Source organism: Choristoneura fumiferana, chromosome 24 (genome assembly GCF_025370935.1).
Source record: "Choristoneura fumiferana chromosome 24, NRCan_CFum_1, whole genome shotgun sequence".
Taxonomy (NCBI): Eukaryota; Metazoa; Arthropoda; class Insecta; order Lepidoptera; family Tortricidae; genus Choristoneura; species Choristoneura fumiferana.
The window spans coordinates 465,349-488,699 of NC_133495.1; the positions used below are offsets into that span (position 1 = coordinate 465,349).

The 23,351-nt window shown below is 39.0% G+C and overlaps 2 protein-coding genes across 5 annotated transcripts; one reads left to right on the forward strand and one right to left on the reverse strand.

The window, feature by feature from the left end:
- Positions 1-377: 377 nt before the first annotated feature.
- Positions 378-8,231, reverse strand: LOC141441590 (uncharacterized). Its single transcript, XM_074106375.1, has 6 exons — positions 8,036-8,231; positions 5,193-5,334; positions 2,916-2,981; positions 2,464-2,602; positions 1,805-1,985; positions 378-461 (listed from the first exon to the last, which is right to left on the reverse strand). Exons 1-6 carry the CDS (start codon positions 8,049-8,051, stop codon positions 457-459), a joined length of 549 nt encoding a protein of 182 aa, XP_073962476.1. The 5' UTR covers positions 8,052-8,231; the 3' UTR covers positions 378-456.
- A 7,362-nt stretch (positions 8,232-15,593) lies between these two features.
- LOC141441454 (glycine-rich protein GRP33-like) lies at positions 15,594-22,295 on the forward strand. Of its 4 annotated transcripts, none has more exons than XM_074106200.1 (7): positions 15,594-15,971; positions 16,146-16,270; positions 16,390-16,499; positions 17,431-17,636; positions 19,125-19,456; positions 20,340-20,545; positions 21,444-22,295. In XM_074106200.1, exons 1-7 carry the CDS (start codon positions 15,749-15,751, stop codon positions 21,469-21,471), a joined length of 1,230 nt encoding a protein of 409 aa, XP_073962301.1. In that variant the 5' UTR covers positions 15,594-15,748; the 3' UTR covers positions 21,472-22,295. The 4 variants fall into 4 exon arrangements, with proteins under 4 accessions (XP_073962301.1, XP_073962302.1, XP_073962303.1 ...); XM_074106201.1 differs by having other exon boundaries at positions 15,596-15,971; positions 20,340-20,553; XM_074106202.1 differs by having other exon boundaries at positions 15,597-15,971; positions 19,260-19,456.
- The last annotated feature ends 1,056 nt before the right edge of the window (positions 22,296-23,351 follow it).

A 23,351-nucleotide genomic window follows, 5' to 3' on the forward strand; every position in this document is an offset into this window, starting at 1 on the left:
AAAGCTACCATCCACACTCCGCAGGAGAACGGCGTTGTCAAGTGGTGTGTTAGATCGATTACATTGATCGGGCTTTAGGTTTAAGTAGTGTCCAAATGTGTAGATCTATCAACCCTACTTTACCCTACTTAATCTGGGGCTAATGACTATGCTAAGACTAGACCGTGGAGCCGGCCCTTGATCTGACTGAACACAAAAGAAAGTACTTAAAGTAAAGAGTTTGAATAATTACCTCCAGCAATTCCTCTATCTTGTTCCTCAAACAGAGATGCAGTGGAGTGTAGCCCACGCTGTTGATGCAGGCCACGCTCGCGCCAGCGTTTAGCAACAACTTCACCGCCTCCACACTCCCCAGGAGAACGGCGGTGTGGAGTGGCGTGTTGAGTTGGTCGAAGCCGTCGCCGCGCATGGTGTTGAAGGACCCACCTGCTTCTAGGAGTATTTGGATCATCTCTGCTAGCCTGGAAAAAATCTTTATTAAGTACCTCACGGCAGTACCCTGACGTGGCTTTGTAAAGCTCGATTTCTCTGGGTGCCTATATTTTTTACTTGATATCAGTGATGACAAATATAGCATAGGTTGAACGTGTCACAGGTTGTGTATAAAATACACTCAAGACGGCAGCGGCTCTCGAGCGGGTCGGGTCGGGATTGCGGCGGGACTATTTACGTGGCTGTATATCACCTCAGGGATGTTACAGAGCTCCGATTCTGTTTCCGTTAAGTCGGAACATCCGTTTGGTTTTACACATCGGTTTCGGTTCCGGTTCCGTTATTTCTGAAACGAAAGTTACATTGGATGTCAATGCTTAGCGCGGCGGCCGAACTTGAACGGCGTACATTAAAAACAAACATGTTTATACCAGTCATTCGCTCATCGCCTCGCTTGCCACGTGCTACACTAACACCTCGTCCACTTATCACTCAGGCTCCGGTTCTGGTTCCGGTTCCGTTTTCGGTTCCGATTCCGTTTCTTGTTCCGATAAACTAGATTGAAAACATCTGGTTCCGTTTTCGGTTCCGATAAAACCACATCCGTTACACGTTACATCCCTGCTGTATAAGAACAAAACAACGTCACCCGCCCCACGCCCGCCGTCGGTGTGATATTGTTCATATAAAACTACAAAATACGCCACTCGCAATCTCGACTCGCTCTCAACTCAACCCGTTGCCGTCCTGTATGTTTTCCGATCAAAGTCTATTCGCCGAGTTATTAATCCCGACCCGACTCGCTGCCATTCCCATTATTTAGGCACTTGTCTCACCGCCAGCGAGGAAACGATTGGCTATCGACGATTTTCTCGCTCAAGAAACGAACAAAAGATATAAGATCCTGTGTGAGTAAAAGAGACACATATATTAATAGTTGATCGCTGGCTGTTCACACTGCATGTCGGCGAGAACTCTTACATCTTTTGTCGCAGCGACAAGAGCTATAAAACTCGCTGAGCTATAGATTCTCGCTCAGCGATGTCAGCTTGGCGGCGCCCGCACGAGCGAGTCGAGTGGAGCGAGTAATCGCCCGTCGCACGCGAACACTCGCTTACAGCCGAGCTACAAAACTACACTCGCTTCTCGCTGCTCGCCCACTCGTTTCTAGTTACTCGCTCTACTCGCTTCTCGCTCATCGTCGCCGGTGGGACAAGTGCCTTCAGCGGGATAGAACAGTTTCTAGGTTATCTAATTTTGAAAATGTCATCAAATCCTACAGCCCATTCATAACAAAGTGTGACCATGAAAATTGAGGCGGTAGTAATGCTCGAATTATGATCCTCGGTGTGTTTTGTTGCGCTTGACTCACTGGTCTCTCTGAACGTGGTGGTCGTAGTAGAACGCGGAGCCGGCGACGTCGAGCGCGTGCGGCGCGTGTTGCCGCCGCCGTCGGGTGAAGCGCCGTGCGCCAGCAGTGCGCGCGCGCAGGCCACGTGCCCGCGCGCCGACGCTGAGTGCAGGGCCGTCCATACTGGCTTCGCGTTCGCTGGCTACCAACATACAATACAGTAGAATACAATACAAGTGCTCTTTATTGCACAGTCAAGGAAAGTAAACGTCATAGTGACATCGCATTAACAAGATAAGATCGTAATGACTTTTGCTTTGAAAAGGTTCCGTGGTGGGTCAGGAATTAAAGTCTTTGACCGTACAACACTAATAGTAAGCGATACAGAAAACAGCTACTTAGAAAATTACAAGGTAAGCAATAGGCGGCCTTAAGGCTTAAGAGCGATCTCTTCCAGGCAACATTTTTTACAGAAAGAAGTAAGGGCTACAGAAAGATTACAGTAGGTGCTGCGTCAGCAGTAGACACTAACATAACACTGACATACACATCATAGTACTGACTATAGGTACAGCTCCAAAGTTCATCCTCAGTGCAACACAACCGATTATCATGCTACCAACAACACAAACACATGTAACATCTGGTACCCTCTTTCCCTGTAATGTTAGGGAACTAACCCAAGTGGGCAGCATGTTGAACCGGAACCGCTCGTCCGCGCTGTCGTCGTCTCCGGAGGGGATGTACTGCATCTGCGCTTCAGCCTCGAACCAGCACATCGTGTACAGCGCGTTGGGGTCGAAGCCTGCGCTCAGCAGCCTGGAATGTACACATATTACATATATAAATTAAAATATAGATGCATTTATAAAGTTAAAATGCTGATGTTCTAAATATAATACAGTATTTGACAACTCCTGATTTTGCCATATCTTAATATTATTATGAAAATATAGATATACAGATAGTGTTTAGCGAAGAGAAAATTTAAATCGTTTGAAAATTGGATAAATAGTGATTTTTTTAAGCAGCAAGTATGGCGAGTATCGAGACGTATTTTGTAACAGAAAACTTACACTAAGGGTACTGACTGTTTTTGTGTGACGGAATAAAGTTTAAAATTTTAAACTACCTTTCCACTTCCTCAACATGATTCCACTTGACAGCAATCAGCAACTTCGCTTCTGGGTGCTGGTAACTGAAATTTATATAAGTTCATTTATAAAACTGCACTTTTTATCAAATAGTAAGTAGTGTTTGATAAAAGGTGATGAGTATTCTGTTCTAATCTAACAACTGGGGAGCTTTGTACAGAGCTGGGGAGGGGTCGACAAAAACAGTCCCAAGCCGAAACCAAGCCCTTTACACTAAAAAGCGTTTTAACTTGTCCTTTATTATTATGCAGAGGAGTGGGTATATATTCTTGCTCGTAGCTATGTTCCCTGAACACCTCAATCTGACTAGGTTAGCTGGTTATCAAGCGAAGGCTAGATTTCGATTTAGCCGAGAAATCTAATTTCGGCCACAGTTTCGCTTTCGGGCAATTGTTACCCGGAACGAACTTCGGCTTGGCCAAAAGGCTGTATTTGTAAATTGTCTTGCGTTATTCCGGTAAGTAAATGTGATTGTCAGTTGGGAGGTCGGGTCTGTGTCCAGCAGTGGACAAGGTGTGGATTAAACTATTGAAAACCTAAGTACAGTCAAGGACTTTAATTCATGAGCCATCATTGAACCTTTTCACAATAATCGTTACATTATTAACAATGAAAATCGTAATGACTTTTCAACTGAAAAGGTTCCATGGTGGCTCTTGAATTGAAATCCTTGACCTTAACTTGTTCAGAATCGAGAACAGGATCGATTAGGTATACCTACTTATAACCAGATTATTTATTATACCCCTCTTTTACTATGGCTAGTTTTGCGAAGCGTACGACTGGCTCAAGAAGAAGTACTGACTTAGCAAAACATAGGAATAGTACATTGTGTCTTAAGGGCGGTAAATAAGCTTTAATGAGTTGATGTTCGTAATTCTAGTACCGCCCGTGCGACATACAATGTTTTACATCACATTTGCGAGTAAAATTTTATATTTCTAAAAGAAGGAATATAATTCTTCCAAATATTGGCAATACTACCTTAGGCTGCGCTCTTGGTAGTGCCGCCCTCCCCCTTCCTCAGCATGTGCCTGAGCCGCGCGTGCATGTGGTCCTGCTGCTACGCCATGCGTAGCGCCATCAGTACGGGCACTGACTCATTTACCGACCTTGGGCTTCATGACAAGAAAATTTGTACGCGCAATGACTCATTTACCGACCACGGGTTTCATGACAAGCACATTAAGGTCGAGGGTTTTATTTGGGGGGTTGCAACCAAGGTAGCCTGCATGTTTTGACGCTGTTTACGAGCAAGTGTGATGAAAAATACTTTTTCACCTCAGCACCTCAAAAAGGCAGGTTTTGCTATGAGAAATCAGTGAGCAAAATCGCATTTTGCTCACTCCGTGAGACAAAGTAACTTTTTAATTATTTTTTTTAAATGCTGAGTACAGTGTTGGGTCTACTCACTGAATTCCAAATATTTGAACTTTACTTTGATCTGTCATTTCACTTCAACTCGAAAAAAGCAAGAGATAGGATCAAATTTGTCGATTACAAACTTAAATTAAATTTTTGGTATTAAAAATATATCGAAATATTTCCAAAATGTAAATTTTCCCGATCTTTTAATAAAGTATGAAACCTAGTTGCACGAAAGCCGCTTCTCTTGTTTTTTTTTTATAAAAGAATTCCGTATACTGCCTCTACAGTATAATTATTATTTGTTAAATTGAATGATTTTTTAACAAATCTATTTATGTTTATGTAATAGAAATCTTAATAAAAATCATATTTAAAGGTTTAATTGTTCAACCTTTTCAATTACCCGAGATGAGGCTTTTTGCAGTATTAAAAAATAAGTGTGACATTAGTACAAGAAGTTAAGATTGCATGTTATGAGTATGCAATTTGTATTTTAGCTACTGGACTCTTTTTACGGTTTTAAATGTAATTATTATATTTGATAATAATCGGATTCTATTTAAAAAAAATGTGTTTGTTTTGTAAACAGGTAGGTATATGTGGTTTTATTCTTATGTTACATTTAAATTATGTTCTCGCTGCTGAGGTGAAAAATTGTATGTGTCACACGAGACCAAAGTTTTTTTGCATCTCGTGTATTTCAATCCCTTGCTGATCTCAGGATTCTAACCTAGAATCACTCGCTAACGCTCGTGATTCAATTATAGAATCCTTCGCTTACTCGGGATTCAAAATCAACACTCGCAACAAAAAACAACTTTGCTCTCTTGTTGCACAAATAACTATTAATCTGTAAACACTTGGGCGCGGGCTATAGGTATACTTACTGTATAGCGTCCTTCGGAGTTATAAACTTGTCGGGGAGCGGCGGCTCAGCAGGCCAGGGCACAGCATATGCTTCCTCGTCGACATCGCCCAGGGGCAGCAGTGGCAGCCCATCGGACTCCACCTTAAAGCCAGCTTTCACATCTGGAACAGGAAGGTACCTTCAAAATATCTCCGCTTTAAAGTCAGCGCGGCCAGAGCTAACGAAGGTAGCATATTTCTTATCGCGTTTTTTGCGGCAGTATTTTTTGTTATTGCGTTGTCATCGAATCTCTATACATAAAGTAATTTTGAATGCTATACCGGAGCACTGAATTGACACAAGGTTTGAACTTCGTCTCACTATCCTAAAGAAGGAGCAACGTGCTAAGACAGGGTTTCCCGACCTTTACTTCGCCAAGGCTCCCCGAACCAATAATAATATTTTAAAAATAATATTTTCATGACCACCTCACTGACTAGAACCACCGCTGGGAGGTTTCCGTGGGGACTTTGGAAGCACTGACAACGGGAGACAGGACTTCAGGGTTGACGTAACCTTGTCGGCACTGTCGTCACACTCGGTCGCCACCCTGCTCGCTTCTGGACAAGATAAGAAGCTATAATATAGTCGTACACCTCGATTGGAACTCATTAATTATATTCCACCACCTAGTTTCAAAATACCTAGCGAAATTAAAGAAACTCCTCCACCACCTATAAATTGCGAGAAACTGAAACGATTCTTGTCAACTCGCGACCTCACGTGCAAAGCGGCTGAGTCTGTGCGACGAATTTATTTTATTCTCAAAACCCACTAAATTCAACATTGAACATGATTTAGAACCGTTGCAATGATGCACAAGGTGTTAATTAAACCGGCCAAAAGCGTGTCGGACACGCCCAAAATAGGGTTACGTTACGTAGCCATTACAAAAAATCAAGTAATATTTTTCTAAGGATTTCGTATTTTATACGGAATGCTATTTACTCTTAAACTAAGTACTACTAATTATCAAGCAATCTTAGCCGTTATAATTTTCCTTGTAAATTTGATATACTTGCTACCATCCTGAATTTTTTCGAATTTTTCCACCAAACAGTTTAGATTTTAGAGGGGGGGACGCTCGACTTAAATTAAAATTATGCACTTTAAAGTTCAATATTTCGCAAACAGATGACTGAATCGAAAAATCGTTAAGGCAACCCCAAATGGTTTTAAAAGACCTATCCAACGATATCCCAGACTATAGGGTCAGTCGAGAAAAAAAAATCACCCCCACTTTACGTCTATGGGAGGTAGTACCTACCCTAATTTTTTTTTATTTTGTTTTATTTTACCACTGCTTTGTCGGCGTGACTGATATGTATATTCATGCCAAATTACAGCTTTGTAGTACCAACGGTCTCTGAGCATAGCCGCGGACTGACAGACAGACATGGCGAAACTATAAGGGTTCCTAGTTGACTACGGAACCCTAAAAACTGATGACCTGAAAGTAGTTTGTTCAGAATCGAAAGTGGATTTGATTACACTATGATTTAAAGCAGGTTGTATGTGTTTTTTCTTTAATCCCCTTTTTGCTGAATTATGTCTTAAAAGTTACGAACATACTACGCAACATACGCAGTCAAATGTTTTAACGATGTTGCAATACTATGAATACCTAATTTAATAGTGGTCGTTTTCCTGACAGTTTTTTTCCAAAAAAGCGCCCCTGATAAGTACAAATTATGATTGTAGAGTCAGAAATTAAGTAGAAATAATTACTGACTTAGCAAAATATACGCATATATATTTTTAAAATAATTAAGTAAGGTTTATAAAAAAAGCCTTTTGGGTGTCTGAGATTTTCATTAGGTAATATTAACTAACACCTTGGGATGATACCACTTGGGATGGTGACTTAAGCGACCAAAAAGAACCTTCACCAAGAAAAAGAGATAGAGACATCTTGGAAGAAGAAGAAAATGCTAAAGCTGACAGAAATTGTGTGAAGATAATCGCATTCGCAATATTTGAGTAAAATCGATACTATATCCAAAGTTAATGTTTATTTTTGTTCTTTGTTCGTAATAACACACTTGCCAATATTAATTAGTTATTGTTATTATATTTAGTCTATAACTGTGTCCCACTGCTGGGCAAAGGGCTCCCCTATTAATTAATATGACGATTAAAATTCGACTGTTGAACTGACAAGGTACCAATTTTGGTTAAATGAAGGCGTAGGTACCTTGCGTTGGTACCTTCCTATAGTCACTAACATTACGAGTATCACAACTGGATAGCCAAGTGGTTAGAGAAGAGATGTTTGTATGAATAATACGGATTATTATGTTCTCGGGTCTTGGTCGTTTAAAATGTATTTATTAAAGTATGTATTATCCTTATCTATATGTATAAGTATCTTTATCCGTTACCTATAGTACACATAGTTCAAGATTTGCTTAGTTTGGGACTAGGTCAATTGGTATCGTCCGAGTCATCCCAGGGGCTTTTTTAAACGATTAACACAATAAATCTGTCTATTTTTAAAGCACTTTTTTCTCTATGTAATAAATATGGCGCTCTGGGTGTCATGTCACATGGTAGTGTTAGTATTTATTTCCTGTCTATTCTCTCTCTCTAACTTCTGTCTAACTCTGGTACATGTATAAGGGTAGATAAAAACTTGTTTTTCCGTTGGATAACACCACCATCGTCGAACTTAATGGTTTATGAAATAAATAAATAAATAGTCCAATACCGTGAACAGTGAAAATGATAATGTTACCGTAATTAAAGTTGCAAAGCCAATATCAAATTTATTTACATGTAGTTAATAGATTTAAATTCAATCTCTAAAACTTAAAATATCCTTACCCTCGTACGTATTCATCTTTCAATAAATTAGATCACCGACACAACACAACCGTCGATTCATAACTCTAGCACAATTTCGCATAATTTTTCCTTAAGTATTGTTTACCTCAGATCATTTACTAATTTTACTTTCCTCAACTTCAAATGCGTCTGACTTCGAGTTAACCGCATCTCAGACTAAATTCTGGCTCGATATTTTTCTGAATTGTATATTATACGTGCATACATAAATAAAGTCGGTTTTACCAATAAAAACCAGCGACGAACAGGATTTATAGTCTGCTCGTTATGGAATTTTGAATGTAATTTGCTGGGTTTTTTAAGACTATTAATCGTTCAACGAATCGTTCAACTAATCCTTTCATACTTTTTTTTTTTTTTTTTTTGTACGTCTGTATGGCAAACGAGCAAGTGGGTCTCCTGATGGTAAGAGATCACCACCGCCCATAAACATCTGCAACACCAGGGGTATTGCAGACGCGTTGCCAACCTAGAGGCCTAAGATGGGATACCTCACGTGCCCGTAATTTCACCGGCTGTCTTACTCTCCACGCCGAAACACAACAATGCAAGCACTGCTGCTTCACGGCAGGATTAGCGAGCAAGATGGTGGTAGCAATCCGGGCGGACCTTGCACAAGGTCCTACCACCTGCTACTTTGGCTACATAATTATTTAATGCGAAGGGGTGATGAGAGCCTAGAGAAGCTGATCTTAGTTGGGAATACAATGATAAACGAGCGTGGGTCAGATCTACCAGATGGACCGATCAAATTAGGGACTCCAGGTCCCCGAGGCTTAGCGCCGTCGTCAGAGCTGCCATGGACATAAGCCGATGGACACATATAATCCTATCTAAATGTAGACCGCCCGTTGATGACCACGATCCTCAGTCATGAGGGAACGACTGGAATGGATGGATATTTGGTATTACGATGAATAGAAGCACTTAATTCATTTTACACAGAGACTCGATGCAACGCGACCCGGCAGGCTTCAACGAGGGGATCCGGCAACATTACGTAGGTACGTACCTACTAGCTCGAAGTCGGTGACTCAGCACGACCCACCAGGAGGGATTGAATGAAACCCATAGTATGTAAAAGAGGTAGACGACTATTGTCCCACTCCCACACTAGTTGGTCCCATTTTTTTTTTTTTTTGAGTCGGTTTTACTCTTTTGTTAAATTTTTTCTCACTTTTTAGTGATTTGTAGCCAAAGTACATCTCACAACGATTCTATTAAGCCCAAACACGACTTAGTTGATTTGTTTTATAACATAGTTCCGTTGCCTACCTTCTGGCTTCAGCATCATATCAGTTCGAAAGAATCATTAACTTAAAGCTTCTTCTTAGTCGCTTATCTAGGTATATTAATCATGATCGTTAGTAGTATAGACGAACGAGCATTACTTAGCTTTGATGATTTCCATTGGTCATCACGGTCTTCTTCATCAGGTCCAGGTTACCAAACTGTAAATGGTTACTTTCTGAATGTAAATGCTCATCTTAATGCTAAAAAAGCCAAAATCGCAATACTTAGGTGTGCCTATAAAATTTGAGGTTTGCCCTCGATTTCCCTAGGATCCCATCATCAGATCTCGACTTGACAATGGAACCACCTCAGAAGAATACCCTTTCTATTAAAATAATAATTTTGAAAATCGGTCCACAATTGACTGAGTAATCGCTGAACACACATAAAAAAATACAAACATCGGAACATAGAACCCTCCTTTTTTGAAGTCGGTTAAAAATTAGGGTAAACAATGAAAGTATTTTGCCGAATAAAGTTTTTCCTTTTTTTCTTTCTTTCTTTCTTTATTTAAAATTGTGTAACGTCTATAATAACGAGTAAAAACATAATAAATACCGCTAATAAATGTACCTATACATTGTAGGTATTTTTAGTCCATTTGTGTTTGAAATACCGAGAAACGTGTGTTAGAATTTGACCGTTAATTCAGACCTGTACCAGAGTGTACCACTCCATGAATTTACAGTGACCGTACTCGATAGCGAAGAGGCGCTGTACAATTCTCCATACAAATAATTTACGCCGTCGCTATCGAGTACGGTCACTGTAAACTCAGGTAGTGGTACTGATGGTAAGTGATCACCGCCGGACACCTACAGCTTTATTAGGACTGCGGATGCGTTGCCGGCCTAAAAGAGGGTCAATTAATCGGATTCTAGGCAGTTTCCTACTAAGTATGTTTAATGCCTAATGATATTCTGGCTGATAGTGATAATGATGGAAGACTCTGTACGCTCCTCTTCTCGCCATGCTCGCACCCGGCCACAGAATAGATAATAAGGATGGCGATCTGAGATCGATTATTCGAAGAATCGATTGTTAAGAAGAAGGTTTTACTTTGTATTTTATTCTTCTTCTGCATTGATTGCTTGTCATCCATGTGTACGTCACTCTTCTAAATAAACTCATATTGAAAGCTAACGTTATTATTTTAATATGGTAGCAGAGCGTTAAATAATATTCCAAATTCATCGCAATAGTAAGGAAAAATAGAGCTCTCGATCATGCAAGGCGTGAAGTTCGAGATCGGTCGGCTCGACGGTCCTGCTAACTGGCAGACATGGAGGTACAAAATAAGACTATTATTGAAAGGTACTCCAGGTACGCTAGAAGCGATTGAAGGAAAATTACGGCCAAGTATTCCCGGCAAGTCGGCAAAAGCCGACGAGTTAGCTAAATATGAATCCGACATAGAAAAATTTCAAAAATTTGACAGTCAAGCCTTGTTAATTCTAACGACAAACATGACAGAGGAGACATTGCAAAAAGTGATGCGATGCGAAACTTCAAGTGAGATGTGGATAGAGCTTCACAGGCTTTACGATGGAGCAAAAGAAGACAGGAGCTACGATCTCTGTATGAGGTTCTTCCGCTACCAAAAAAGCGAGGAGCATGATATGGCCACTCATATTTCGGCTCTCAAAAACCTATGGTACGATTTAAACACCGAAATAGAAGGAAATGATCTACCAGAGATTTTATTAATATGTAAAATACTTGATACACTTCCTGAGCAGTATTTCAGTTTCAAATCTAGCTGGCTTTTGATGAACCAGAAGGAAAGAAATATTGAAAATCTCACGACTCAGTTATGTACTCATGAGAGAGCTTTGAAAAAATGTTAATGAAAGTGACATGAAGATTGAAGCACTGCAAGTCATGAGGTCGAAAGAGAAAAGAAAGGACAGAGATTGCAAGATGAAATGTAACTACTGTGGACAGCTTGGACATAGAGTCAAAACTTGCTCCAAATGGAAAGCAGATGGGAGACCACCAAAACCGAAAACTACTTCAAGTCAAAGTACGTCCAACGTTAACATGAACTTGATGGCGCTTGACAGTAGCACAGCAGACAAGGATAGCGATAACTGGTACGTGGATAATGGTGCAACTAGCCATGTGACCAATAGAAGCGACCTGTTTAAGACCTTCGAGTACTTCACTGGTGCTCATACTGTGACAACTGCCAACGGCTCAGCAGTCCATGCGATTGGTAAGGGAAGCCTTGAGATTGAGGCTGATGTACGAGGAACAAAGGAGCTGATAACTCTAAATGACGTATGGTTCGTACCTTCCATTAAGAAAAATCTATATTCAGTTCTGTCAGCTCAAGATAGACTACCGAACACCGTGTTTGAGTCTCGAACAGAAGAGTGCGTAATTAAATTTGAAGGAGGTCGAGATCTACTAATTGGAAAAAGGGATCCGCATGGAGGCTTGTACAAGTTAGTAGCGAAGAACGTTAAACGGCCCAATGAAACCAATGTGTTAATAGATGACTCCAACATGATGCAATTATATCACGAACGTTTGGGACACCAGAACAAAATTCATGTTAAGAAGGTAATAGAGAAGGAGCTGGGCATAAAGCTAAAATTAGATTCCGAGTTATGCGAAGGGTGCGTGTTTGGAAAAGCCCATCGACTCAAATTTGGTACAAGGGAGCGCGCAACTTGTCCAGGAGAGCTAATACATACCGACGTATGTGGGCCATTCAGATTTTCATTTTTAAAGTACAGATACTTCGTACTGTTTAAAGACGACTTCACTAAATTTCGCCAAGTCTATTTTATGAAGGAAAAGGGAGAAGTACACGAGAAACTTGAGCAAATGTTGGCAGAAACTAAAACGACTGGACATATTGTAAAAGAGATTCTAAGTGACAATGGAGGCGAGTTTGATAATGAAAAAGTGAGAGTGATATTGAAGAAGTACGGAATAAGGCAAAGACTCACAATGCCTTACACGCCGGAACAGAATGGTTGTTGTGAGCGCGAAAACAGAACGCTGGTAGAGTGTGCCAGAACCATGATGTATGGACAAGAAGACACGCTGCCACAAGGCTTGTGGGCTGAGCTTGTTAATACAGCTGCTTACATATTAAACGTACTGGTCCAACACAGCAAGAGAAGTCGCCATTCGAGCTTTGGTTTAGTAAAAAACCCAATATCAAGCACTTACGAATCATCGGAAGCACCTGTTACTCCCACATTCCAAAATGTAACCGAAAGAAAATGGACAAGAAAGCAGTGAAAGGGATTTTGATTGGTTACGATAACGACGATGGATACCGAATTTGGTGTAAAGAAAATAACACATTAATAAGGTCAAGAGACGTTTCTTTTCAAGAGAAGACACTAGCACCTACTAATGAATTTTTCTTACAGCCCTTATTAGAAGACCCAGTACCGTCGACATCCACAAAAGACCTATCAGATGAAGAAACAGGTGAAGGCAATGAAAATGAAGATAGCTCTGATCACGAAAATATTTTCAACAAATCAATTGACTCACAAAGAGAAGTTGATAGCGAGTTAGAAAGTGATGGTTATCTATCTGCTCAAGAAGTAGAAGCGGAAGGCATAAGAACTCTGAGACAGAGAAACACCATCAAACTTCCCTCGAAGTTCAATGATTACGTGATGAATGTTGTTGACAGTATGGAGCAAGCAAAGGTGGAGCCTAAGACATTTAAAGAAGCAATGCTTCATCCTGACAAAGAAAGATGGGTTGAAGCTATGGGTCAAGAACTAAATTCCCTTAAAGAGAATGACACGTGGGAAATGGTACCATTACCTCAGAATAGGAAAGCCATACCATGTAAATGGATCTATAAGGTAAAACCAAACCCGACGGTGCTATCGAAAGATACAAAGCCCGACTAGTCATTAAAGGATTTACTCAAAAGCAAGGACTCGACTATTACGAAACCTTCAGTCCAGTTGCTAAGACAAGCACTATTAGAGCACTATTGAGTGTAGCTGCAAAGGAGAAGATGAAGTTAGGACAATTTGATGTGTCGACTGCATTTCTATATGGCATCTTAAACGAGGAGATATATATGAAGCCGCCAGAAGGGCTGACTAATATTGACTCGAAAATGGTGTGCAAAACTAAAGAAAAGCTTGTACGGATTAAAACAAGCGCCGAGATGCTGGAATGCTTGCATTACCGAGCATATTATGAAAATTGGCTTTAAGCAAAGTTCTGCAGATCCATGCTTGTTCACCAGAACAGAAGGCGGGGGAGAAAAGTCATAATAGCTCTGTACGTTGATGATGGATTAGTGGCTGCATCTGATGAGAAGGAGTGGAAGATCTATATGATGAACTCGGAAAGAGATTTAAGATTACCACTAAGCCGGCGTCATATTTTCTAGGTGTTGAAATCAAGACACATGACGATGGTTCTATTAAAATTGACCAGAAGGCATATGCAGATAAAATTCTACAACGTTTTAGCATGACGAACTGCAAGCCCGTGCCAACCCCGATTGTAAAAAATATGCAAAAAGTCACGACGTCTGAGAACAAAGAAAAGTTCCCATATCGTGAAGCAGTAGGCGCTTTGTCATATCTTATGGTGGGCACAAGACCGGATATTGCTTACGCAGTTGGAGTAGTATCGAGAACCCTACAAAAATCCAACTGATGGAGATATTATACGGGTCAAAGAATATTGAGATACATCCAAGGCACAAAGGAGTACGGCATCACATACAAAGGTAACAATAAGCCTATTACTATGTACACAGATGCCGATCTTGGAGGTGATCCAACCACAGGCCGCTCAACATCAGGGATGGTTTGCCTGTTTTCGAGTGGAGCTATCTCCTGGCGGAGCCTGCGCAAAGAACAGTAGCACTTTCATCAAGCGAAGCGGAGATTGTTGCTGCAAGTGAAGCCACACGCGAACTACTGTGGCTAAAACATATCATAGAGGACGTGGCTATGAATGTTCAAACCGTAGAATTGCTGATTGATAGTGAGTCTGCGTTGAAACTCAGCAAGAACCCTATAGAAGGCACCACCAGACTAAACACATGCATGTTCAGAGGAGGCACTTCTTCCTGCGAGAATGTTTGATGCAAGACACAAATAATTTAATAGCAAAGAAAGTGTCCTCAGAGCAAAACGTCGCGGACATGATGACTAAGCCGCTCTATAAGCCTAGACTGCTTGTATTGATGGAACCACTGGGCATGTAGGCGTCCTATGAAGATGGGAGGGAATGTTAAGAAGAAGGTTTTACTTTGTATTTTATTCTTCTTCTGCATTGATTGCTTGTCATCCATGTGTACGTCACTCTTCTAAATAAACTCATATTGAAAGCTAACGTTATTATTTTAATATCGATTTCTTCGACGAAAAAATATTGATTTTTAAAATCGATTCAGAGTACTGAATCGATCTAGTGAATTGATATTTTGGGATTGAAGATTAGAATACCGAATCAAGATTCGGTTTTAACTATTTTTGGTCGAAATTCGTAATTAGAATTTCTTATCGTAACATAGTCGTTAGATTTAAAATAATGGTATTTTATTGACTGGCAAGATGAAAGAACGAGACAAATGGCATCGGTTGTAACTATCCCTCATAATCGTGGATTAGCCTATATGTGGCGCATGGCGCTGTGGAAAAAATACTTTCTCTCGTTCTAATATGGTTCATTTTCGTAAATACGAATTTTCAGAGTACTTGGTCCCGTTTGGGTAGTACGGTAGTACGTCCCACGGGGTGACACTTTCCCGGCCCGGATAACACCGACATGGAAATACCGGCCCTGTTTTTAGTGTTAACGCCCATAGAAACTGGCAGTAGCTTCTATGGGCGTGTACACGAAAAAGAAGGTCGGTATTTCCATCCCGGTATTATCCGGCCCGGGAAAGAGTGTCACTCCGTCCCACGGGTACGTCCATGGACGCAGCTGGCAACTCTACACTACACTATGGAAGAAAATATTAATTGGTGCGTTCCGATTTCGATGCCTAACGCAAATAATAGGTAATAGAAAACATTTGTTACATTTCTGTTTATATTGAATTTAAATAAAGTCGTCTCACATCTTATACTTATTAGAACAAAATTCAATTCTTTTAAACGTAAAATTGGGTGAAATAAGATTATTTGATGGTGGCAAAAATAGATTAGTAGAAAAAAACCACGTATTTGAGCAGTCTTGCTTTTTCTTTGCTTGGTTGGGTTGGGTGGGATGGGATTTGGCATGGCAAAATTGGTAAATGGCAACACTAATTTAATACGACGCGCGCGCGACCGGAACGCGAGAGACCGAGAGACGCATCTTTTTGATTGACATACGATTATTATAGAATCGTCGTGAATGAAATTGTATACTTAATTGATTGATTTTCATTTTAATTGGTGTTATATTATAATGACCGAAAAGTTTGACAGCAAAAACGGATATAATAGCAGTGATTTCAAACGTAATTCCAACCAAGACATGCAAGGTGGAGACGCCGATCGTCACGACCAAGATGGCGACGATGGAGCAAAAATAAATGACAAAGCCGGTGAATACATGAGGGAACTGTTGAGTGAAAAAATTAAGCTCAATACTGCCAAGTTCCCTTATGCCACTAAGCTCATTGATCAAGGTAAATATTTCATACACACTGGTGTTCTCCTGTCAGCATTAATTTAATTTTTTTTTGTCTTAGTATGAGTTTTTAACATGCTAATTCACTATTCCACTATCCTATGTGATGACGAGCCATATCATATCCTTCAATCCTATGTTTTGTAATTTCTTATCTATTGTTTGTTCTCAGAGGTTACCAAGGTGCAAGCCTCGGGTCGGATACCGCCACGAGATTTCAAATATGTTGATGTGTACCATGAGAAGCCAGTCAAAGTCACCGTTAAGGTGCTGGTACCACTCAAAGAACACCCTAAGGTTTGTATTCTTTTAAAAGAACAGTATGAGCTATATAATTTTTATTGTGCAACATTATCAGATTTTTCTATATTATTTCCACCACCAGTAAAGTACTTAACTTAAGTTCTGTTCCTCAGTTTAACTTTGTGGGCAAACTGCTGGGACCCAAGGGAAACACCATGAAGCAGCTGCAAGAGGAAACCATGTGCAAGATGGCAGTGCTGGGACGTGGGTCCATGAGGGACAGGTAATATTGCAATCACAGAGTAAGACTAATAATATAAAAATCGTCATGCCTGAGGGTTCTATAGAAATTTTTAGCCATCTAAGAAAATTCAATATTGGCAGAGCCCTACTCCTAAGCAAAATCTGCAGTGTTGTAAGCGCTTCTGTTATACCAAATTCAACACTCTAGGACAACAGGAGGTATCCCATATAGGTTTTGATGCCCTGGCAATTTATATGGAAACATCTTGTTTTAATAACCTAACGCCCAGTCCTTTATAAAGTACTTATTGTAATTTAAACATCAAACTATCATAAATGACATAACGTTTGATGTTCATAAATCGAAAAATTTGACTTGAGCGTGAGGAGGATAACTGTCTTATCTAAAAGTCTGAATTTTAAGTTTCAAGGGATTGTAAAAGTGCGTTTTAGGTTTTAATTGTTTGTGTGAACTTAAAAACAAACTTTTTTTTCACATAAGATTAAGATAAAAGACATGATAGAGCTATGGAACACAACAGGCTATTCAATAGTAATAATAGAGTATAAACAAAAATGTTGTTTTCACTTTAATCTGGTTTATCATCTGTAAAAATAATTAGCAGGCCTCTTTTATAATGAACTCCTTATAAGAACCCCAAATTTAATAAACTCTGCAAACAGACTTTACTACTAAATAAATTAAATAAATAAATATTATGGGACACTTGACACCAATTTTGACCTAGTCCCAAACTAAGCAAAGCTTGTACTATGGGTACTAGGCATTGGATAGACATACTTATATAGATAAATACATATTAAACATCCAAGACCCGAGAACAAACATTTGTATTATTCATACAAATATCTGCCCCGGCCGGGGATCAAACCTGAGACCTCAAGCTTGGTCAGGTTCAAGTCTGCTCATTATTAGTCTCAACACTGTCTAAAACATCTCTCCATTTCAGGCAAAAAGAAGAAGAACTAAGAAACTCATTAGACCCTAAGTATGCGCACCTGACTGATGAGTTGCATGTGGAGATCTCTGCACTGGCACCTCCTGCTGAGGCTCATGCTAGGATCGCTTATGCACTTGCTGAAGTCAAGAAATACCTGCTGCCGGATGTTGGAGATGTCATGCGCCAGGGGCCAATGAGGGATATGAATGAACGAGGTTTGTTTTATATCCTTAGATAACTGATTTGCAGATTGAAATAGGCATGCTGTTTTGTAAAGGGGTGATCCATAAATGTCACACAATTAGGGGGGTTAGGTGCTTTGTGACACAGGTACAATATAATGTCCATTTTTATAGCAATAGGAGTGACAAGGAGGGAGGAGGGGGGTGGGGTTATAACTGGTCAAAATTGGTGTCACATACTTTATTGATTGCCCCAAATGGGTAGTTTTACCAGTGTTTCAACCATTCAATTTTCTGTCACATTTATAAAGCGACAAGCTTCAATTAGCACAGCATTTGAATAAATTGAATTAGCAAGCACACTAGTTTTTGCTTAGTGCGACTCATTTCATCAATATAACTTGTATGTTGACGCCCCACTGATGCTTATCTCATTTAATATGCCAGTGAAAGGGACGGTGCGAAACGAACTTCGTTTTTCCAGTTTTGTGGTAGCCCCTCTTTGTTATGATTTTTTACGTTGGCACTAAGTGATGGACATTGTATTTTTTATTGATTTGATCACTTTATTGTTTTTACGTTTTTGCACTTTTGTGCATTTACGTTTTCAAAAGAGAAGTAGAATATTGATTGCTTTAATGTTATTTTTGTTATCATAAAATATATGTTTTATCGATTTTTTATAATTATATCGGAAACCGAAATCATGAGCAGTACTGTTTGTTTTATGCTGGCTACATTATTTTTACATTTGACATTTCAGACTCATTTTAGTATCTAGGTTTCACAAATAGACCATAGTAGTGTTTGAAACACTAGTATTTTGCATTCAGATCAAACAACATAATGAATCAAAGGGTTGTGTGAAGCAGGGTATTTGCACCATATTTTGTATATAAATTGCTTCCTTAGTTTATTAATTCAAAGTAAAACAAACTGTACAGCTACATGCAAAATGAAACACAAAATGTACAGCTACATGCAAAACATAATCAATGGCAAAATGTACAATACGCATACTGTACATTTTGCCATTGATTATGTTTTGCATGTAGCTGTACATTTTGTGTTTCATGCATTCTGCTCTGAAGTACTGTTTTCCACATCCCACAACATACATTCTGTAACACTGATAGTGTGACACATCTACCTAACTGATTGATATATTGTCTTACTTTAAGTATAATCTAGTAGAAGTTTGCTTCTGGATACTTGTTTCATACGCTGCGCGTTCTGCCCCTTAAAAGTCACTGCAGCAGCACTGGCAGTCACTGACGCACTTCTCTTAAAATCATAAGTCCTCACATTCTTCATAAAGTGCAAATCTTAATAATAACTCAAAGTCCAATTTTTTGAATGAAAATATCAATTGTGGAAATTATTTATAAAATTACATTTGTAGCACTATATCTTTTCAAAGTGAAGACTTATGACGATAGAAACTAAGCCATATGGAAAGAGACGGGCGTCGGATGGACTCCCAGGGTAGATACGGTCTAAAACAGTGCGGGTTGTCACCAGATGCGGGTCCGGCGAGGCCGCCGCTCCTCGCGAGCCCCGGCCGGAGGCAATCCGACGTCCTATACAGTGCATGCACGGTCACGAAACGTTCGTTCTCGTACCAGGGGCCGGTTGTTAGTAATGTTCGTGATTCAGGTCCGCACGTGGGCGGGCCGCCGCGCATGCCGCGGCCCCCGCACGCGCCACGCCCGCCGCACGCCATGCCCCCGCCCCCGCCGCACGCGCGCGCCATGCCCAACAAGACCAAAGTCATCAGCATACTGGACCGCGCGCGCTCCGCCATGGAGTCCTCCTACGGATACGATGATCCCTACGGTGCCCCTGAACCACCGGTTTGTTGACACACCAGCTTTATTTATCTTGGCTTTTAAACCAAAAATTTTAGAAGCAGATATCATGTCAGACAATTTTCTTAACGCTGCATTATGAAGCAAATCAAAATTACTGACTACTATCTCTTCCTACCCAGAGTTTGATCAACTTCTCGAAGTGTGATAAAGAGCGAGCATAAGCGCCAAAACACAATTACAAGATACAGGGGCTGTTTCACCACCCATTCATTAATTTTAACTGATGGATAAATGTAATGCCGTCTCCTATTCAAACGAAACAAATAGAGACGGCATCACATTTAGCCGTCAAATAAATTTAATCAATAGATGGTGAAACAGGGGGGTTCTTTGTATTTTCAAATCTAGTAAGTCCAATTTCAGTCATTTCTAGGTACGTAGTTATACATAGGTGGTAGGTATGTAGTTAGTATGCTACTTTTTGCAATTAAAACAAATGCAACAAAGCGTGTATTGAATTATTTTTTAAGACGCTTATATTAGCTCCACTTGTAACATACACATATATATATATATATATATATATATATATATATATATATATATATATATATATATATATATATTATTTGCACTAATGGTATTTTAGAACATTGTTATATTGATATGAAACTTGGCAATTTTATATAGAACCAATTACAATACAATAATATGGTACCATCGAGCTGATCTGATGATGATGAAGTCGGAAAGTAGACACTTAGAAGTCCCAAGACAGAACAATGTGACCTATCCATGTTTGGACTCAGTAGAATAGTCTCAGTGTGTATTTTGAACAAGGGTCATCTGATGGTCTGATAGTGGAGCAGTTAGGCATCAAAGCGTGTTGATTCAGTTTTATTTCTTACATTATACTTTCATATAGGTTCGCGGGCCTCCGCGTCCGGCGCCCGACGACTTCTACTACGATCGCGGGCAGCAGCAGCACGACCGCTACTACGAAGATGATGGCTACGGCTACAAGGAGGACCAGCGCGAGTTCAAGTCGTCGCGGGACGTGGGCACGCGCCGCCCGCAGCAGCAGCAGCAGCGCCACTACGCGCGCACCACGCCCTACGCGCGCCCGCCCAAGTAATCATGTTGGTAGTGTTCCTAGTGCGGCGGTGCGGTAACAACACTACGATGTTCCTTATCACAATATTAAACCCCATTTGGGTACTTTGGTTCACGAAAATTCAAAGTAGTGACAAGTTTATTTTTACACGGAAATACCATACAATCATTTTAGCCAAACAAACTCCTATATGTACGTAGTTCTGAAGATTCCATTCAGGTCATTATTATAGTCATTAGAATGCACACTTCAAAATTAGTAAAAATCAAAAATTTAAAATGTTTGCAGTAGGTAATAAAAATAAATTAATTTTACTCTTAGCTTACTAGCCTAATTCGGTCTTGTTTTCCTGAAAATTAATTTCAGCTGCTCTTTAATGATTAAGTGATATTCGGAAATGTTGCCCGCACTTGCCACACATTTCTTTTTATTTTGCTTGTAAATTTAAAAAACGCCTTATTAATCAGCACGTATTTATATGTATTCAGGGTGTTCACTTTCTGGAAAGTCAGGGAAAATCAAGGATTTGCTAGAAACCCAAAAAGTCAGAGAAAAATCTTGTGATTTCCCAAAACTTCGCTAGATATTTTGGCACCAGTCGTTCCAGTTCTGGGCGACGTATTAAAGAGTGGCATCATAAAATCAGTCACCGAAAAAGTGAGCACATTCGGTGTGCTGTGAATTTCCATCATCGGGTCTAGCTTAGTATCTCGGGCAGTAAAAAAAAACCATAATATATCATCTGCTTTGAAATGTACATGATTGGTTAGGGAAATTTAGAAAAGTGGTCAGAAAGTCAGGGTTTTTTTTTAGGATTTGTAGTGGACACCCTGGTATTGCTTCTTAACATTTTGTTTTGATGGCTAGTCTCTTTTATATTTAACAACTTAATAAAGCTGTTTACATAATTTTCAGGCCAGCTTCTAAAAAGCGTCCACAGTAATTGGTGAGTATGCAAAACTGGATCTAAAATATCACCTGAACACAAATAAAATATGACAAGCAAAAAATCAAGACAAAACAATGGTAAAACATTGGAACATTCAAAACCGTGTGTAACCTTCAAATTACAAGTACATAATAATATTAGTTCTTATTAGCGTTATGTAATGCATATATTTAACTTTAATTATTTACAGACCAAACTCTAAACATTTCTTTTTTACAGAATTATGTTCGATATAATATTGCAACAGCAAAAGACTAACTGACAGAGATAAACTATTTAAACTTCCTAAATAATGTTCAGAAGATTCTGGAAAATACTTTTATTATGTTCTCAAGAAAATGAAAATATTTTATGTTGTTCTAAAATTAAAATATATGAGAATGGCGCACAAGAACTACCACGCATGCCGCTACCGTAACTAAAAGCCGTTGCCCATAATTTTCACTAAATAGGTTAATAAAAGTTTTAAAATATAAATGTTTCGTGTAGCCTTTCTGAACAAAAATTTATAAATATGGATCACTTATATGTAATAAGTAAGTCATTGTTTCTTAAAATAAGCTTAGAAACTGATAATTTCAACATGTTTTGATGTAGCCTGTCAACTCAAAAACACTCGTAGATATACTAAACTTGAACTTTATGGTTAGTTTGGACTGCAAAATGAAATGTATCATGCAATAAATAAAAAGAGATTCACCTGTGAAGTAGGATTATTAAAACATGTTGAACCAATTGATAGATTTAAATAAATGTGTAATACAACAATTCTTGTGTGACTATGAGTAAATAAATAACATTAAAAACATAAATACAAAGATTTTTAATTGGTTCACAATACTTATTTAGTGAGAAATTATCCGAAGCAATCTAAATTAGTTCTAAAATGACAAATTAATGTCAATGTTCAATGCAACGGAAACATAACATTTGCTCTATCTACCTCTACCTCATCTGAAATAAAAATTTCAAGTAAAAAAAGCATTTTTGTTACGGCGCACATTCGTCGTACAACCAAAAACCAGAATAATGGTATTTGCTAAGATAAGCTAAAACCAAGACCTTTCACCAATATAATGGAACAGGAATTTGCTGGATTTCCTATTTTCTGAAGAAAGCAAGAATTCAATTTCTGAAAAAGGTAAAAAGGCAACTGAGAATAAAGATATCGAAAGTCTTAATAAGACTGATTCGACGCAGATGAAGAAGTCAGGTTCACCGCGACAAAATGGTTATTTTTTCCAATCGATAACTAATTGTAGCTCAGACAAACAAAATAATGTCCGTCATATATAAACGTTCTAGTCTACAGATTCAAATTTAAAAATAATTGATTCGAACATTCTGTTCAAATTGTCGCTGTGGATCAAACTTTTGAAATAAATTTAAGTCAATGCAAATTAATAAACACGAAAATTTTCTCAAATGTACTTGATGAAAAAGTTGAAAATTTTCTATCTCTAAAAAAGTAATGCAACAAATCAAGTTATTTGCAATAGTTTGACAAATTAAAAACTTCTAAAAAGTGTTGCAATAAAAAAATATGTAAGTATATATCGGTATTATAAAGGTTACATGCCTCGCAATTGAACAAAAAATACATAATAGAAACCTAAAACAACGAGCATGATTATTGAAAATCTAGCATAAAATTAAATCTTCAAGTTATATTGACCTGAAAATTGAGGTAATAATTATTTTTTACAGCCTACGGCGCTCGCCATTTTTAACCTCGTAACGCCCACTACAAATATGTTTGCTATTAAAGATATATTATAAATTAATACAAACATTTGATACAATAAAGTTGTTTAACTAAAACCAACTACTTTGCTTCATTATGATCAATTGATCACACTTTTGTCCCATTTTCT

Bases quoted from the DNA above. Each gene is read 5' to 3' on its own strand.
- LOC141441590 (XM_074106375.1), bottom strand. The intron at 2,982-5,192 runs GTAAGTATACCT...TATAAATTTCAG, and splicing joins ACTCCGAAGGACGCTATACA to TTACCAGCACCCAGAAGCGA. The intron at 1,986-2,463 runs GTTAGTTCCCTA...GTATGTTGGTAG, and splicing joins TCAACATGCTGCCCACTTGG to CCAGCGAACGCGAAGCCAGT.
- LOC141441454 (XM_074106200.1), top strand. From the start codon at position 15,749: ATGACCGAAAAGTTTGACAGCAAAAACGGATATAATAGCAGTGATTTC. The intron at 15,972-16,145 runs GTAAATATTTCA...GTTTGTTCTCAG, and splicing joins CACTAAGCTCATTGATCAAG to AGGTTACCAAGGTGCAAGCC. The intron at 20,546-21,443 runs GTAATCATGTTG...CATAATTTTCAG, and splicing joins CCCTACGCGCGCCCGCCCAA to GCCAGCTTCTAAAAAGCGTC.